The sequence below is a fragment of the Rhipicephalus microplus genome, chromosome 1 (assembly GCF_043290135.1).
Source record: "Rhipicephalus microplus isolate Deutch F79 chromosome 1, USDA_Rmic, whole genome shotgun sequence".
In the NCBI taxonomy this organism is placed as follows: Eukaryota; Metazoa; Arthropoda; class Arachnida; order Ixodida; family Ixodidae; genus Rhipicephalus; species Rhipicephalus microplus.
The window spans coordinates 134,582,825-134,600,482 of NC_134700.1; the positions used below are offsets into that span (position 1 = coordinate 134,582,825).

General features: G+C 46.7%; 1 protein-coding gene across 2 annotated transcripts in view; it reads right to left on the minus strand.

Moving 5' to 3' along the window:
* LOC119178391 (chitotriosidase-1) overlaps positions 1–17,658 on the minus strand; it is a 74,164-nt gene that overhangs the window by 12,256 nt on the left and 44,250 nt on the right. For both annotated transcript variants that reach the window (XM_075887392.1, XM_075887391.1), the window contains exons 6-7: positions 11,734–11,863; positions 8,614–8,784 (exon numbers count right to left, since the gene is read on the minus strand). In XM_075887392.1, the coding sequence (XP_075743507.1) occupies positions 8,614–8,784; positions 11,734–11,863 (301 nt within the window). The remainder of the gene's footprint in view (positions 1–8,613; positions 8,785–11,733; positions 11,864–17,658) is intronic.

The window sequence follows — 17,658 nt, forward strand, 5'->3', positions numbered from 1 at the left end:
CGTGTCATGTGAGAACATAACTACACACCACAGTCAAGGCGCCAATACATTTCGACGTGACGCAGTGCGCGTGCTCGCCGGCATTCATTTCTTCGTGTCACGCCGGCGTTGCCACGCCATGTGCCGGTCCTGCCACCTACTCACAGGCGTGCGCCGCGCTGCGTTTCTTTGACGTATGCGCTCTTTAGCGTTTCCGGCGTCCCTCCGTAACGAAAATATGGAGATGCAGTGTTGTCTAGGAAACGCATCTGCGTGAAATGGAGCATGTCCCATTTCCGTCCCATTTCCATGCGCGACCAGTGTCCGTCGGGCCACGCCGACGGACACTGGTCGCGCATAGCGTAGCGGGTGAGGTAATTATGGCGTAGCGGGTGAGGTAATCAGTAGCTACGACGATCTGTTAATTTCCCGAATTGGACGTTGAAAAAGGCCCGAACAGGTCCAGCTGATTTGTTAGAATGGTCAATGAGGTGGTTTAATCACCTGAAGTAACCATGCTGGCCTTGTCAGCGGTGCCATTCGTCGCCAAAAGTCTCAGCATGTCCTCGTGTAACGAGTGACGTCGGCGGTAAGGCGTGACCAGTATTAACTTTCTTGTGTCCCCGCGAGCGTGCGGGAAGCACCAAAGTCTCTGGCAGTGGAATCATCGTGCAGGGCCTAGAAAAGTTGTGGTCGCAGACCTTAAGGCACCACAAGAAGGTACTTGGTTGAAAGCGGCGAGAAGTTCTTTTCGAGAAGGCCGTTTCGCAGCGAAAATAACGTAAGAGCTAGCTCGACTACTTTCGGAATAACGAAGGTCTTGCCCTCGAGGTATTCTATTAGCCTCCTAAGTTCCGGGTAGGCCAGGTGGCATTCAGCGAAGTCGTCGGCAGTTATTGTTCCCAAGAAGCAGTCGTAATTCAGGCCTTCAAGTGGTTGTGGGTCGACGGGGGCTTGCGACAGGCAGTAGGCATCCGAGTGTTTTCTGCCGGACATGTAGATGACGGTAATGTTGCATTTTTGAACTTTCAGGCTCAATCGGGCGAGACGACCTGAAGAGTCCTTCAGTTAGCTAGCCAACACAAGGCGAGGTTGTCACTCACAACTTTGAATGGCCTGTCGCAAAGGTAGGAACGAAAATTTGACGAGGCCCAGATGATGGCAAAGAACTGCTTTTCTCTTGTGGAATAATTGCTTTCTTTTTTTAAAAGTGACCGCATAGCGTAAGTAATAACCCTTTCCAGTCCGTCAGCTTTCTGCACAAGGATGGCGCCAAGTCTTGCGCTACTTGCATCAGTGTACACTTCTGCTACGGCGTTTTTGTCAAAAGAGCGAATAAAGCATGCATTTGTAAGGGCCGTTTTAGTTTCTTAATGCTTCCTCCTGTGGAGTTTGGCACTTGAACTCAACGTTAGACTTCGTAACGTTACACTCTAAAAAAAAAGGGAGCGAGAATGGAGAAACGGGCTCCGTTCCTCCTTCGGCGCAGCGACTTTCTCCCTTTCGGGCGCTTTACCTGTCGCGCCCTCTCGCGGCAAGGACCAAAGGAGCAACGTTTCTCCTTCAGCGTTCAAGTTACTCCTCAATCACGGGGGTCTTGCTCGCGCGCATGCGCACGCCAAGCCTATAGCCGCCCGCGGCCAGTCGCGAGCGATTGCTTTAACCTAAGATTGTTGTAAGCAATGCAGGAATGACGTTTTCTTTTGTTTTATTAGTATAGAGTAAATGCCTCTCTCTTTTTTTTTTTAATCGTCAGGCACTCGCACGATGCTCCGCACACTTCCATGTGTGTCTCGTGTTGTTTCATACTACCAATTTGTCACGAATACAAGGAGCTCTGCTTCCCAAGCAGTCTTGCTTTATCGATTACCTTAGAGTGTAAAAAAAATAATGATTTTTTTCGGTGTCGACATACTTGGTAAGCCCACGCATTTTTAGTTTCGCACGGCACCAACAGCACTCATGAATTCAACGAGGCGCGTAAAAAAGCATCACACTTATTTTTTCAATAGTGTAGGAAACCTGATACCACTCTACAGTCCATGCGTGAAAGTACGATCATATACAATTGATAGAGTTATACGTGCCACTACCACCATATGGATGTTCTTTGCAGTTTACCCCCATTCGAATACGGCCGCCGTGGGCGGAAGTCGTACCTGCGTCCATCAGCATAGTCACACGACACCCAATAAGGCTATGCTACCCCGGCAGGTGAAAGCACAAAGGGAAACAGGCTGCGAAGTTTCACCGAGCGTTTATTCGCCAGACTAGATTAAAACCATCAGAAACATTTTAAACATCATCATAACTAAATGTTTGTGAAAAGTGAACCAATGACTTCTGTAGGTTAAACCAAATTCTCAACCGCATTCGTTTTGAATTGCCCATGCCAGCACTGAGAAGTATGGAATTATGCACGCGAGCAGTATGTCTTTCTCGTCCATGATTCTCCTTTGTCGTGAGAAACTCAACACAAAATGCACTTCTAGTAGCAGCTGTGCACAGCAAGTAAGTACTAACGCTCACTCACCTTTGTGAAAAGAGTATTCCGAATCCAGAGTAATAACCACCACAGCCACAGCGATAACAACAAAATTATGGCACGCACTATGATTGCAAGTTGACACGCGAGGCGAATCGCGAGAGGCATCTGAAGCAGAAAAGTATGCAGGCACAACATTCTATAAAGTTATAGTAAACTTGCGCCCTGCAGCGATAGTTCCTCCACTCAAGTATGAGAGCTGCCGTGACGCCAACAGCCACTGTCATGGCTCACGAAAAAATACCGTCGGTTGCGAGGTAATCGCTTATTTATCTCGCAAGACCCGCGTTGTAACGTACGTATACACTGCTAGGACGGTCGTTACCGCATTAAAACATTGTCATTGAAGGGCTAGTGGTGTACTATATCCATGGCTAACGGCCACACTTGTGGTACGCACGTAAAAAGAATATAAGCAAACGTTAAGACGAAACAACTAAACGAGGTCGACGTGACCACAGAACACCTACCACGACGGAGACAAAGTTTGGTCTGCATGCTGCGCCTTCTCCAAGTAAGAAGAAAAAAAAAAAAACGTGACCTCCGAAATGGCTAACGCGTGGCAAGTGTTTGCACTCTCAGAGGCTTCAAGAAAAAAAAAAGTAACTGTGGCAGTGGTCGACAGATGGCGCAGCGTTCGAATTGCCGTGGGCATTCTAAGCACGGCTTGGGGCATCCGCCTTCGTGAAAACCTGATAAGCTCTAGTAATTATTCCGTTCATTACTGTGCAACCATTGATTAACTAAGGTTTACCTAAGCATCAGATACAATATATTTACGTGTGCGCATGTTGTGGTATTGATAAAAAACGTGAAAAAAAAGTGTAAGAAAACCTCCTTGTAACCTGTGCCACTCAGGTCAGTTGAAATTCATCGCTATATAAGCTGGCGCGCTTTCACAGTAGAGTGTGAGTAAACACGTCGAGGTGTGAGCCGTTGGTTTTGAATGGTTGATTGTGCTCCTGTTGCGTACTTGTTAGCGTATACGCTAGTGTACTTGTTGCGTACTATTTGTGTACTATGTGACCATGTGTGCATGTGTAGCTATATTGATTGCATCAGCACATAATAGGCTTTCGGTGTCCGTAAGTGGTCTTGAATGGGTTGATGCGTAAAATATCCGCAAGATAGCCGAGATAGTGGGTAATAACAACAAACGTCGCGGCAGTCAACTTTTTTTTTTGATCAATCCCTCCAGATGGCGCCACCTACCACCTACTTCATTGCTTTGACGCTCTCACACCTCCAGCCATTTATGTATCGTTGAACATCTATCTATCAAAGCTGCACTACGGACTCGGAATGGTTTCGCTGCGATCGAGTGTACGGTTTGGAGGCACATCTCGTAACCTGCGGACCCGTAAGCGCATGGATAACGTCGCTACACTATGTGAATCTGCGAGAAATAAATACAGCAAGCCTAGCATGCACTCTTCAGGTGAGGGCTCTGCAGAAACCGTGTCTTTCGGAGTGAACGTGGCTTCGCTGACCGAACGAAACGTACTTGATCCATCGTTCTCTTTCGCGATGTGTTCACCGCCACAGGTTCGTCTGCTTGTTTTTATAACAATTTCGTTCAATATCAAGCTCAGCGGGACCGTTTTTTGTAACTTTCAGTGCCGTGTACTCCTTACCAGTCGAGAATCGTTGCATTTGCTAAGCCTACTCGCTTTGCCGGGGGGCAGCCATGTTGATTTTCATAAGGAGAAACGTGTTTCTCCGTGGATGAGGGAGCAACGTTTCTCTATTTGAAGACGAACATTGGGGACATCGCCGTTCCTCCCTAAATGGAGAGTACGTCACTCCATTTTTTTTAAGAGTGTAGTGGGTGGCTCGGCGATGCGGGCAAAGTTTTTGACGAAGTGCCTGTAATTGGCGCACAGCCGTTTTGTCAACTTGTGGCGGAAAGGCAGCGATGGCAGCTGTCTTCTGAGAATCAGGTCTGACTTCGGACTTGCTTATTATGTGGCCTGAGAAGAAGAGTTCCTCGAACGCGAAGCGGTACTTTCTGGCTTCAGGATGAACCCAGAAATCTTGATAACTTGAAGTACAGCTTGACTGGGCCTAAAAATATTGTCGAAGCTTGACGCAAACACTATGACGTCGTCCGAGTAAACTAGACAAGCCTACCACTTTAATCCTGCCAGCACTGTGTCCATAACACGTTGAAAAGTCGCAGGTGCTGAGCAAGGACTGAAGGCCATGACCTTAAACTCCACAAAGCTGTCTGGTGTTATAAACGCACTCTTTTCTTGGTCTCTCTCGTCTGCAACGATCTGTAAATAGTCTGTCTCGAGGTCCATCGATGAAAAGTATTTTGCGTTTTGGAGTCGATCAAGGATCGATCATTTGGCGGACAAAGTATAAGTCTCTCAGCGTTATCTTGTTGAGTCAGTGATAGTCAACGCAGAAGCGTAGTATTCCATCGTTTTTCTTCACTAGCACCACCACTGACGCCATGGACTCTTTGAAGGCTTGATAATGTCGTCATGGAGCATTTCGTCGACTTATTTCATTATGGTCTCGCGTTCTCGTGTCGAAACTTTGCACGGACTCTGACGGAGTGGCCTGGCATTTTCTTGTATTACGATTCGATGTTTCGCGACAGGTGTCTATCAAATTCTTGATGACGACGAAGAGCTGTTCTTGCATTTCGGGAGCACGTTTTCGAGCTGCTCTTCTTTATGCGTTGGAAGGCTCGGGTTAACGTCCAAAATTCGGTGGAGGGTTTCAGTCGTCAGAGCAGATTTGGCAGAATAGTTGAGGGCGAAAGCGTTGCTGGATTACAGTATCTCTTCATTGTAGGCAACCATCGTGCCTTCACTGACGTGCTTGTACTCGTTGCTAAAGTTCGTGAGCATCACTCTTGCGTTCACTTCTCGCAGCTTGGACATTCTTCTAGCGACGCAACTATCGCAGTTTATCAACTGGTGTTGGTCGCCTTCAACGACGCCTTACATGTCTGTTGATTCTTGAGTGCCGACGAAAATGCTGACGCTGAAGCGAGAAGGAATGGTGACTTGATCTTCCAGCAGATTCAAGGTGTGCCTTCTTGACGACGTGTATGATGGCAGTGCTTTTTCTGGGAATAGTGTTTTCGACTTTGTTCTCAGGTCGATGGCCACACCGTGAGGGCTCAAGCAGTTCTTTCCAAGAATGACATCGCTCGAGGAATGCTACAGTACGTCGATGCTTGCGGGATACACGCGGCTGGTAATGGTCTCTCTAGCTGCGCAGACTCCCGCCGGTGTCACATAGGTGACCTCCAGCTGTACGGATTTCAGGGCCTTCCTAAGCAATCTTAACTTCCTTCAACTTCGCAGTGAAAGTCCCACTGAAGACCTGAAGACAGAATAGTCGGCTCTGGTGTCGACGACGGCTATGATGCTGTGGCCGTCGATGAAAATGTCGAGGTCGCTAGCTCGTCACCTGGCGTCGTGGTTGGGTCGCGCTGTCGGATCACGGCTACGTCGGTTTGCACCACTGTTTCGACGTTGCATAATGAGGACTTCTTTGGAACTCGAGTTTTAACGTCGGGCTACGTTGAGGTGACGACAGATTCTTGAAGTTTCATCGTGACTGTATCATCAGTGGCGGAGGATCTTTGGCAGTTTCTAGTGCAGCAACCTAACCTCCATCAGTTGGGGCACTTAGTTTTCCTGATACGAGCTAGACGACTGGCCCCGACTTAGGCCAGTACACTGACGACAGTGCGGTGACATGTAGCAGCCAGTCGAAGGTGAACGAGAATATCCTCGAGTTGTTCTCTGCGTTCCGGCGAGATAGTCGGCGATGTCACGTGGTCTTTCACCGCACTGTGGACGTGGTGCTTTGATGGTGAAACCAAGTAGTGTCATTCGGCAGTACTGGCAGCAGCGGTAGGTGGGGCCAGCTTCCCCGAAGCGGTAGCCGAGAGGCCGGTGGTCGGGGGCGCGCTACACGTCGGTTTTTCTTAGAGCATTGCGCTGGCTGGCAGGTGGATGGTGTGGCGTTGCCGGTGGCGGTGTCTGACGACGCAGATGCGGCAGTGCGGCCTCTTGACGTGGACGTGGAGTACAGCGTCGAGCAGCAGCAGTGTAGCTCAAGGCTTGACGGTGTGGTTGCCATGTCTCATGGGTACCATTAATTGCTAGATTTCTTCTTTGACAATGTCTGCGATCAGCGAAACTTGTGGCTGGCATGACAGGAACATTCGGCGAAGTTCTTCGCGCACAACGACCATTATCGTCCCACACAGACCGTCAGAACATAGTAATTGTATATCTGCGTAGCCTGGAGTGGAGCGGTGGTTGAACTGTCGTGTGCGCACTACGAAGGTTTTTGTTTTCAATAGTTGTCGCTTTTGTGAAGAATTCTAGGACGGTCTTCGTTGGGTTTCTCATCAATCCCGCGAATAGGTCTTGTTTGACGACTCGCGTGAAGAAACGAACTTTCTCCTCCTCAGGCATGCCTAGTCAATGTGACGAAATAGGCGGGTCATTTCTTATGTGAAATGGCAACATTTTCACTTGGTAGCTGAACCAGGGTCTCTAGCAAAGCAGCGGCCCTCTCTTTGTGAGCGACCCTCGCGAACGTTTGCAGTATTGCGCAAGCAGAAGACATCCCATATTTGGAGCGCAGACTCTCGATTTTCAAGCCAGGTTCTTGCGGTGTCTTCCAGATACAAGTACTCGCGATGGAGCTTTTCTTCAGTGTCCCAGTGGTTGAGGGCGGCGCCGCAGTTGTATGTCTCTAGCCAGTTCTCTGGGTCTTCGAACGATGATTCACAGAAAGTTGGTGGTTTCCTCGGTTGATGCATGATGATCGCGGGCTGTAACGCAGTGGTTGTCATTGTCACCACAGTCGAGGTCATGGCCTTCGTCTTCCGCACCTTGTCTTGTAGAGGCCCGTACTCCGGTGGTACACCTTGCCGCTGGCGGCTTGTTCACTGCCCTTTGTTGGCGTTGGTGTCTTCTCCGCAACGTGGGCTGGGTTCACGGCTTGACGGGGGTGTACGGTACATGAACGGAGGTGCACCTCCAAGAGATCGTACGGTGTTGTGACGTGGCTGAAGGCAGGAGACTGGATGGTCGGACAATAAACTGTTTATTGAGGCCTAACTTGCGGCCACAGAAAAGGAAATTCAAATAACATGCAAAACACTGGCACTGATAGCGGCGAGCAGAGCGTCGGCCTTCAATAAACTGACAAGCGGTGAAGAAAGTCGGCATTTAAACACTTGCCGGGGAATGTTCTAGCGTTATCGCTTGCGGTGCTGTAGGTTCCAGAATATTCTGTAGTGTTCACGAAGTGGGCGTAATCTTAGCAAAATGATCTGATACAGCCTCTAAGCTTTTGGAACATCGTAAGCGAGATTTGCGCTGAACGCAGTGTAACGGCGTGATAACAATAGTTGAGGAAAAGAATATTGGCACTTGTTACTTTATTAGCTGGTATTTGTTGCATAGTAATATACTTTCTCGCTCTGCCTACCTGTAATTTCTTGTAGAATCACGTACGCCACTTCAGCCACAGTACCATGGTAGACCAATTAACTCAGTATTTTGAAGTTTGAAGTTGGAAGTTTATTCGCTTTTATTACAGAAGTGGCTGGAGGAAAAAGCTATAAAGGACTGACAAAGGGCTCACGCTCCTGTTTGTACTCAGCATCAGCGGTGCAAATGCCAATACAAAATGTGTCACACAAATTCATATCAAATAATATGTCGTGAGCGGAATACAGATAGCATAAAATTAAATCACATTATTACAAATAATTAGGATTCTGCACAACAAAATTTTGTGATTTAAGTAAAAAATAACACAGAAAACGGGAGTGAATTGCATTATTCAATTGTAAAAGAAAACTGTATGAAAAATAATACACATCATGCATTTTCTAATTGATGTTCCCCTATATACAGTTTCATAGATTTTTTTGACAAAGTGTGAAGGTAAAGCACATGGCCACGTTACCTCATGAGATTACATTGATTAGACAAACAGGATGAACGCAGATGCAGCAAAATAACACAATTAACAGATGCCCAAGTTGTCATCACTTGGAACGGGAGCTACTTCAGTGTTAAAACAAGAAAAAGGACATTTACCTCCGCAAAAGATACAAAGCCGTCGCCATGCTTGCCACGTCCGGTTGCCAAGGACCCAACCTTCCAGTTAGAAGGATTTGCGAGCACCCAAGAAAGGCCGTATGTTGGTATTCCGACCATGATTTTTGATTTCGGCATGCCCAATTCGGCCCACAAGTTGGCGCTAGAAGCCTGTGAGGGACAACATGGATCAATAAATTGAGAGTGCTTGAAAACCTCCCCATGATTTTTCATGAAGGCGCTGCTCCGTCGTAACGTGAGACTTACTCGCAAAAGCACGACAAACATCGAGCGTTCGGAAAACGCGGCTTATACATACACGAAGGCGATATCTAACGCCTGTCGTTACAATAAAAAAGTCACAGTATATCCACAGAGTGCCTGATGATGAGTGGAGTGAAGCATCCGTCAGTCCATCCGCGCTACGCTCCATCCAGTCGTTCTTGCTTCCGCCCATTCATCCATCCGTCTGTTGGTGCGTGCGCCGTACGTGTGTTCGCGTGTCCTTCCGTACGTCCCTCCATGCGTTCATTCGTCCTTCCATGCGTCCTGTGCAGCCGTCCTTTCGTCCATGCGTCCATCTGTGCATTCATTTATTTGGTCATTTATTCGTGCCTCCGCCCGTCCATGCATTCGTTCGTGCACCTAATCATATGGTCCATCTGTGCACCTGTCCATCCGTCCTGCTGTGCTTCTCTCTGTCTGTCCTTTTGTGCGTCTGTCCATCGGTCCGTCTTTCTAGTGAATACTCCAAGTACCTCCATATCAAATCTTTTCGTAATATTTTCATCATATAGAAGTACCTACATCTAGCGGACATTCCAAGGCCTAAACGAGGGGTGACATGGCCTGACTGAAGGAGCAGCACGCGCGCACACTCTTACAGCCTGCGCTTTGTGTCTAGTTCCCACCTTTTATCGCCACTAGTTCATGGCACTGCCGCCCAACCTTCCGTAAACGTTGCTAAAACCAAGAAGCTTACCCCAGCGAGTTCCACGTGACAATCTTCTGATTAAATAGTGCTCAAAGTGCGTCCTTCTATTACTAGTTCTTGTTTTATAGAACATCAAATTCAAGGCAAAATTTATTTCAGATTTAAGTCAGCGATGCTCGTCTCCATAGTTTATTTCATCAAAAACAACTCTCTTTTAATATATAAGTAACGTGCGTAAGTTTTCTCCTTAATTCAAAAGAGTTCGCGCGTGCCGCTTGTCCAACCCGGCCATGAAGGTGGCTACCTATTCTGTGATGACGACAACAACCACTACTATACTCGGCGACAACGTTTCTCGGCGCTGAACAGAAAGCTATGGAGGCTGAAGTTCTGTAGATGTAGCACTACGTAAAGTAGTTCATTTTGACGACCGTCTTGTGAAGCTGTGAAAAGTGACGGGGGAGCATCATGAGCGTTTCATGTAGACATAGACGCTTCTTAGCGTTAGCGCTGCACGTAAAGAGGCTGGACTTTTTCACTTGGTCAAAAACTTAAAGCCAGAATGAATAAATTGTCTTAACGGTGCGAGCTGTTTTTTTGTCTCGAAAAGCTCCATGTAAAAATTAAAATAGCAATTTTATGTTTCACACGTTGAAAATACGAGCGCTATTGTGAAAATAAATACACTAGTGGTATGGTTCACGCAGTTTTACTCTACAGCCTTCGCTCCACTGCCAAGAAAAGCTGTCGCCATGTATACATACATCCTGGACGCAAGACCTACGGCTTAAGGAGCTTCGCCCCTAAAAACATCCACAATAAAGAGTTTGAAAATTGAGGCTCCAAGGAGCTTTGGACCCAAGAAGCTTGCGACATGTTAAGGCGCTTGCGCAGAACCTAAGGTAATCTTCGACTCTTGCGTTCGTGCTGACCCAAGACCCGAATCCTTTTGGTTCAGCACTATCAAAGCTACGGGGTGTAAGAAAGTCACACAGTTGAGCAAAAAATCATAGTCTCAGACAAATTTAGTGCCTTAAAAATAACCGGGTTGAATAAAATTGACCTTTTTTGGTGTATATTACTTCATATTGTGATGTAATACGTTTATTGTTCGCATTCAGTTATAGCATGGTATGTTGTACCAAGTTATATAGCCTAAATAAAAAACTACACATATACACAGAGTGAATGATTATGATTAGCGCGAAGCGTCTGTACGTACGTCCATACTTTCGTTTTTGCGTTCATCCATAGATCCGTGCGCCTTTCCGTACACCCGTTCGTCCGTGCGTTCTTCCATCCATCCATATGTCTGTCTGTATCTGAACATTCGTCCACTTGTCTGTATGTCTGTCTATCTGTCTGTTCCTGCGCTCGTCTATCTGTCCGTCAATCCGTCGATCTAGTCAACACTCCAAGTAATGCCATCTCTCATCTTTTCATCATTATGCATCATAAACAAGTAGCACCATCCAGCGGACATTGTAAGGACTAAAGAGGGTGTGGCTACACCGGCGACACGGGAAGTATGACCAACGGCGTAAAAAAGCTTCGCCCCTAAAAAAGCTGCCAGACCTGCGGTAAACGCGCAGCACAGTCACAGCGAAAGCTGAAAGAGCGGCCTTTAGGAGCCTTTCAGGGGCGAAGCTGCTATATTCGTGGGTCTGTTCGTCTATGTATGTGAGCTGTTCTTAACAACCTAGTTTTATGACTCACTCAGCAGGTGGTGCTTGTGTGAGTCACAGACAGTATGTAGGTATTTATTTATTGCGGAATACAAAGTCAGGGAGAACACACGAGACGAAATGCTGTCCACTTCGTTTTATGTCGCTTCTACGAATACGTGTTTTGAAGTATCTGCCACGCAGTTTCTAATATTGAAAATCTATCAAGCCAAATACTTGACTTCGCTTACACTTCTCTTTTTCTTGCTGTTGTTGTTGGCCATTTTTCTGGTTTCTTCTTTTTTTCTAATTACTTCTTCATGAGAATATATATAAATGTAAGGACTGTACCCGTCAGCTAGGCTCCAGTCAGTGGTCGCTAATAAGAATAAATGCATTCTATTAGGTTTTGTACGGGCGCCCACAATTTGTGTTACATATACAAATTTATAATATATAAGCAAAACTGAAGTGCATAAATTCACAAGGTTCAGACGTGCACAGATGAAAAGAACTATTTACCAGGTTGAGCATGTTCAGCACGGGAAGTTCTCCAGCTCTCGGAAATAGGGGGCTGTTATGGTCAACAAATGGCAGATACCACTGATAAACGTGCAGGTCATAGGTCATTAGGTTGACAAAATCCACGGACCTGCGTTGAAAATTGAGCGTAACTTTCCTGCAGTATTATCATTTGGCACGTGTTCATTATACAAGAAGCTTTCTATTTACATTGAGTTTAGCGCTTATCACACTTTAGAGTTGAAGAAAAACAAACACTTTAGAGTTCACACTTTAGAGTTCACACTTTAGAGTTGAAGAAAAACAAAAACGCCAGAGAGGCCGGAACACTCCAACCACGCGCGTCGAGGATGTTTATATAATTTCTGCTCCATGTCACCGCCGCTGCCGTTGATACTTTGAAAACTAATACGATTTCGCCTGCTTTCTGAGAACTAAAGTTCGTACCAAATTCTAGTTATTCACGCATAGTAGTGAAAAGAAATACTAGCTCGCACCTTTTCAAACGTTGTTTCGGGAGAAACGACGCGAGCGAATTCTCCGGCAGCAGTGGTGGCGCATTCAGCTGGCTGTTCACAAACGCGAGACACGTTGGGGCATGCCGACTCGCTGCCGCTGCACCGTCTACTTCCAGAGTTCTCGACGATCGTAATCCAAGTCAGGCTCTAAATCAGCGCGTCCACGTTGAGGCCATCAAGTTTCGTCGTGTTTCACAGGTAGTTTTCGATTTGAGTCGATGCGAGCCACCCCCGACACCTGTGCCGCCATGTTGAATCTGCGGCCAGCTGTTTAGGTCACGTGGTTTGATCTAGCGCAGCCAAGGCTGTGAAGCGGAAACTGTAGCCGGTGTCCCGTGGCGGGAAAATCGCGCTTGGACCGATTTTTACGCGCCGGCTGCGCGGCGCGGTTTTCCGGCCACTTGGGCGGCGAAACTAATCAGTTTGCGCAGAGTTTTGCCGGTATCGCTCTCTTCGAGGCCAAGTGTGAACGCGCTTTTAATGTTTTTCTCTCTTGCTATGAAAAGAAAAATAATGTTGCCGAAAATTGCACAGCAGCTTTGGCAGACATTCATGCAATGCTTTCTTTTTATGGTATCAGCGGACACTTCTCGACACATACACTGTTCATGACGTCATCAGTGACCATATGACGGCACAAGGCTGCGGCGCCGTGGCTGGCCGTCGCGGAACGTGTCATCTAGCCGATGTTGTTTCCTCTTCGCAGTTTCCAAACTATCGCCATCTTTCATACTCTGCCACCCCCTGCCTCCACTCTCTTTCGTCTTAGTCGATCTATTTGCAGCGTTTGTACCCAGTTTCCCCCCTTTAGTTCAGCACTTCCAAACCTGCGGGGTGTAAAAAAGCCATATGTTTGCGCAAGAAAACGTAGGTCCTCTAAAAACTGACAAGGTTGAATACAAATGACGTTTTTTTTTGGTGTGTTGTATGCAAAACCTTTATATCATAAGTTTATTAACCGCGAAGCATATATAAGCGAACTTCAGCGACTTTAATTTATCTATCTATCTATCTATCTATCTATCTATCTATATATCTATCTATCTATCTATCTATCTATCTAGCCTTTTATGCTTTGGTGCTCTCGTGGTCACCCACGTAACTTGGCGTGAACCAAAATTAGCATAGGAGGGTAATATGGCTTGACGAGTATGACGTGCTGATCAAGTCTAAATAATGTCACAGTCGCGTCGCTTGCGTCATCACACACTTCCCGTCAGAGAGTGTTTGTTTGTCCCTTTTAGCCTAGCGCAACTTACTTTGGGGGATCGGCTATGAAACTAAAGGTGCCTTGCTATTGAAAAGGAAATGTTAATAATTTCAAAATCTTAAATCTTCAAAGCATATGCTTTGTCTTGATAACTTTTTCTTAACTGTGAACTTAGAGTTCAATTCTTCTCGTCTCCTGAAGGAAGTTACGAACGGGCTCGCAAATGCTCGTGTGGCTGCACATACCCATGGGTGGGTATGTGTCGCTGGTATGAGGATTTGTGCCACAGCTGATTGACAGTATCTATCCAGAAACGGCGAGAACACACATCGGCAATTTTAACGCGTGACCGTTAAGCAATAAACGACATCAGTAACGTGGACACAACGAAGGCATAGAATAAAGGCCAGTGTTAAGAAACACCTGACATAGGCTGTGTTAACCCCCGATGAATGCAAATAACAAATTTCTGGATCCCAGCAGGAATCGAACCGCGTCATTCTGCGTGGCAGTCAAGCATTTTACCACAGAGCTGCGCCACGTCTCGGAACAACTTTACACTTAGACGCTGATATTATATAAACGTTACATAAAGATTATTACATAAGTATTTCTCTGATACAGCCGTCACGTCGGGTTAATGTGAATTGTCGTTAGTGGCCATGCACTGAATTTCATACATGTAGCAGTGTCCAGGGTGAGCATCTTCGCGAGCATCAGTGCTTCATATCAGCTTCTAGTGCTGCTAATATGCATGCTCCAGTTGATATCGAGGCGAAAATGCAAAGAACTGGTTATATGAACATCTGGAACTCTTGAACTTATTGTGACAATGGGGGATCGACGAGCACACAAAGCACCTAGAACAAATACGCTTCATCGATCACAGAAAAAAGACTGCAACGTTTTCTTGGTCTCTGCCCTAGGCCGCGGACATTCGCGCTGCTTCGTTGTCGCCGCCAGTGGCACATAGGCGCGGCATTATGTCTGTGCGTCCAGCATTTTTACATATATTCAGCGTAATTTTATGACGTGTTGCTCAATAAAAGAATTGCTACACGGTAACATTTCATCCGCATTCTTCGCATAACGTCCACTGCAAGGTACGTGGAATCTTTCGTGTTTTTCTTTTTCCGATTTACTTTGCACGCATTCAAATGTGTGTGTCAGTTACCACTGATAACTGTGTGTACAAATCAACACGGCAGCGCCCTTGCAAAAGCAGCCGCCCCCTTTATTTGGACTTCTTCTTGTTACACACCACTGCGCTGACATCAGTAAACAAATAGTGAAATCAGCCATCGATTTGTTTAATCTCACTCTGGAAATAAAGCATCAGGTAGGTTCTGTTGTAACTAGCGAGATATGCTACTTTCTGCTTTTGTGTAACTAGTAGATATGCTACTTCCTGCCGAATTTTTCTTCCTTGAATTTATTTTGAACGCATTCATATATGTGTGTCAGTTACAAATGGTAACTGTGTCCACAAATCAACTAGGCAGCATCCTTGCAGAAGCGGTCGCCCGCTTCTATCTAGACTTGCTCTTGTAACACACCCACTGCGCTGATAGCAGTAAACAAATAGTGAAAGCATTCACCAATTACAAGCGGCTGTAACAGCAATGTCACACACCACGAAAGACAAGACTGGACATAGACTGACTGTGCGCGCGTGTGCTGCTGAATGTGCTGTGTTTATCTCTCCTCCCTCTCTGCTCTCTACCTTTCATCTCCCCATCCCCCTACCACACGCAGAGTAGCAAACCGGCTGCCTATAGGCTGGTTAACCTCCCTGCCGTTCTTTTCCTCCTATTTCCTTCTTTAAGCCACCGATTTGTTTAATCTCACTCTGGAAATAAAGCATCAGGTAGGATTTGTTGTAACCAGCGAGATATGCTACTTCCTTAGCCTCACCTGCTAATCCTAACGTGCCGAGGACATGTTCAGGCTGCGTCGTCAGACCAAGACTGCATCTCCATATATCGTATATGCTACCTGATACACCGTATTTTGCGCAATGGATTCTCTTTCGGTGGAAAAAAAAAATAGAGAAAGAAGAGTAGCAACAGGAGACGCAAAAGAACGTGTCGACAGAGAAATAGATACGAGAGCCACAAACAGCATTGGTGAGAAGCAGCTATAAAATGAAGTTTCCCGCCGGCATGAGAATATACCAATCTTCAACAGACCAACCAATTCACGCTTTTTCAAGGTCCCGATGTAGTTGTTTAATTGTTAGCTTCACTGTTGTTTCAGGTAATAAACAAGCCATAATAACAACAATTCGATGGATTTACGGCTTGAATACGGCGGGCAGATGACAGTGTGCGAAAAAATACACGTGTGGGGGCTTAATGCCCTTTCTGTTGGCTGAGGAGCCTGTAACCTCCACAATGCTGAAAGGAAGTTCTAAAACAAAGTATAGGTTCCATGGCACCGCTGAGCGGCAGCAGCCGGAAGCTCTGCTGAGGTGAAGATTTGGATCTGTTGTGTTTAGAACAAATGTTCAATGATTTAGAGTACATGGGGCACTTTTATAAGAGACCAATTAGCTGTCTCAATACCATAGCATTCTCAAAAAGCGCTGAAGATTGCGGCGCTGACTCAAACAACAGATGTTGCCTTTGCAACGTTCAGAACGACCTCAATATTTTCTTGACTCTATGAGTCTCTCAAGTTACAGGGAAAGTAGAAAAAAGAAGTCTTCCCAAAAGGGACAATGGGATGATGCGGATTAACGCAGTTGTGCAGTGCGAGCAGTCGTTTTAAATGAGAAGCATTCCTTAGCGACCTTCGGCAACCTTGAGCGCATCAATCTATCTAGCTATCTGTCTAGCCGCATACGACTTTTAGCTCTCCTGGCCGTTTCGATAATGGTAATAATCCCAAACTTGGTGTGCCATAACACGGCTGTATAGCGAGCATAAGTGACTAGTCATAACATGAAAATTATGACATGTGCGTCATAAATGTCATTATCTACATTTCATGGTGTAGCTGCTCTTGCGGTGGTTTTGTTCACAAGACATGCTGAAAAACTGGCATGGTATGAAATGACTGCATAACGAACATAAATGACTGACCCTAACGTGGAAATCATGAAATGGATATCATGGTTTTCATGTTATGATTAGTCATGACTACTCGCCACGCTCAAGGTGCACTCACGGCCGTTTCACTAGCTCCGCATTTACCAAATTTGGTAGTAAGGGACGTGAATGAATGACGAGGGTATGTGATTGGCGCAAACATAATAATCATGAGTACAGGTGCGTGTCATGTAACAACATCACAACATGCCAAGCTCATGATGGGCTCGCGTTCGTTTCTCTAGGGATCGGCCGCTAGGGGGCCACGGTGTGCGGACGCGCGTCGCATCGGCTCCGCAGATTTTCTATGGTTTTTCGGCGATTTCTGGTTGTTTGAAGTGCATCGGATTCGTGAAAGTACAGCGAACAGTGAACGTCGAATTTCAGCGGTGAGTGGCTGTTTTTCGGTTCTCTGCAAGCTGAAAACTTCGAGGCAGCGACCGTCGCGCCCGGCCAGACGCACCGCTGCATAGCGGCGTCTGCGTCGTGGTCGCGTCTCAAGCGTCGGCGGATGGACGCTCTTCAGGAAACACCGAGGTCTCCTCAGGAGCAGCCACTGGTTCACACAGATGAGGAGTCTGCTACAGAAACCACTCAAATGGACGTTCAGACCTGGTTACCGCAGGGTTCGTCCGAAGAAGTCGACAATGTGTCTGCAGGGGAACGCCACGATGGTGCCGCATGGACGGAGGATGGCTGGCACACGGTTTTGACACGCCGACAAAAGAAGAACCAGAAGAAAAACCAGAAAAACGCGTCAGAAGCTGTGGAGTGCAACGCCTCGTCAAGCAGCCCACCGAAGCAGGGAAGTCAGGTGAAGCGCCGACGTCGTACGAGAAGTCGCCGTCCGCTCCCGCCCCTGCCAAAGGACGACATAAAGATCATCCTTAGGCCTCACAAAGGCCTCGCCGTAAAAGACATACTCGGCTATGAACTTTCCACCGCTGTGATAGACGCTTGCCACCGACACTTCGACGGTGGTAGCTTCATGCTGCGCGTCCACCCGGGCTCGAATATTATCATCGTATCGACGCCCCACGAGCATGTAGCCAAAGAGCTGCGAGAGATCACGCATCTGAATATAAGGGGACGAGTGCACTCATTCAAC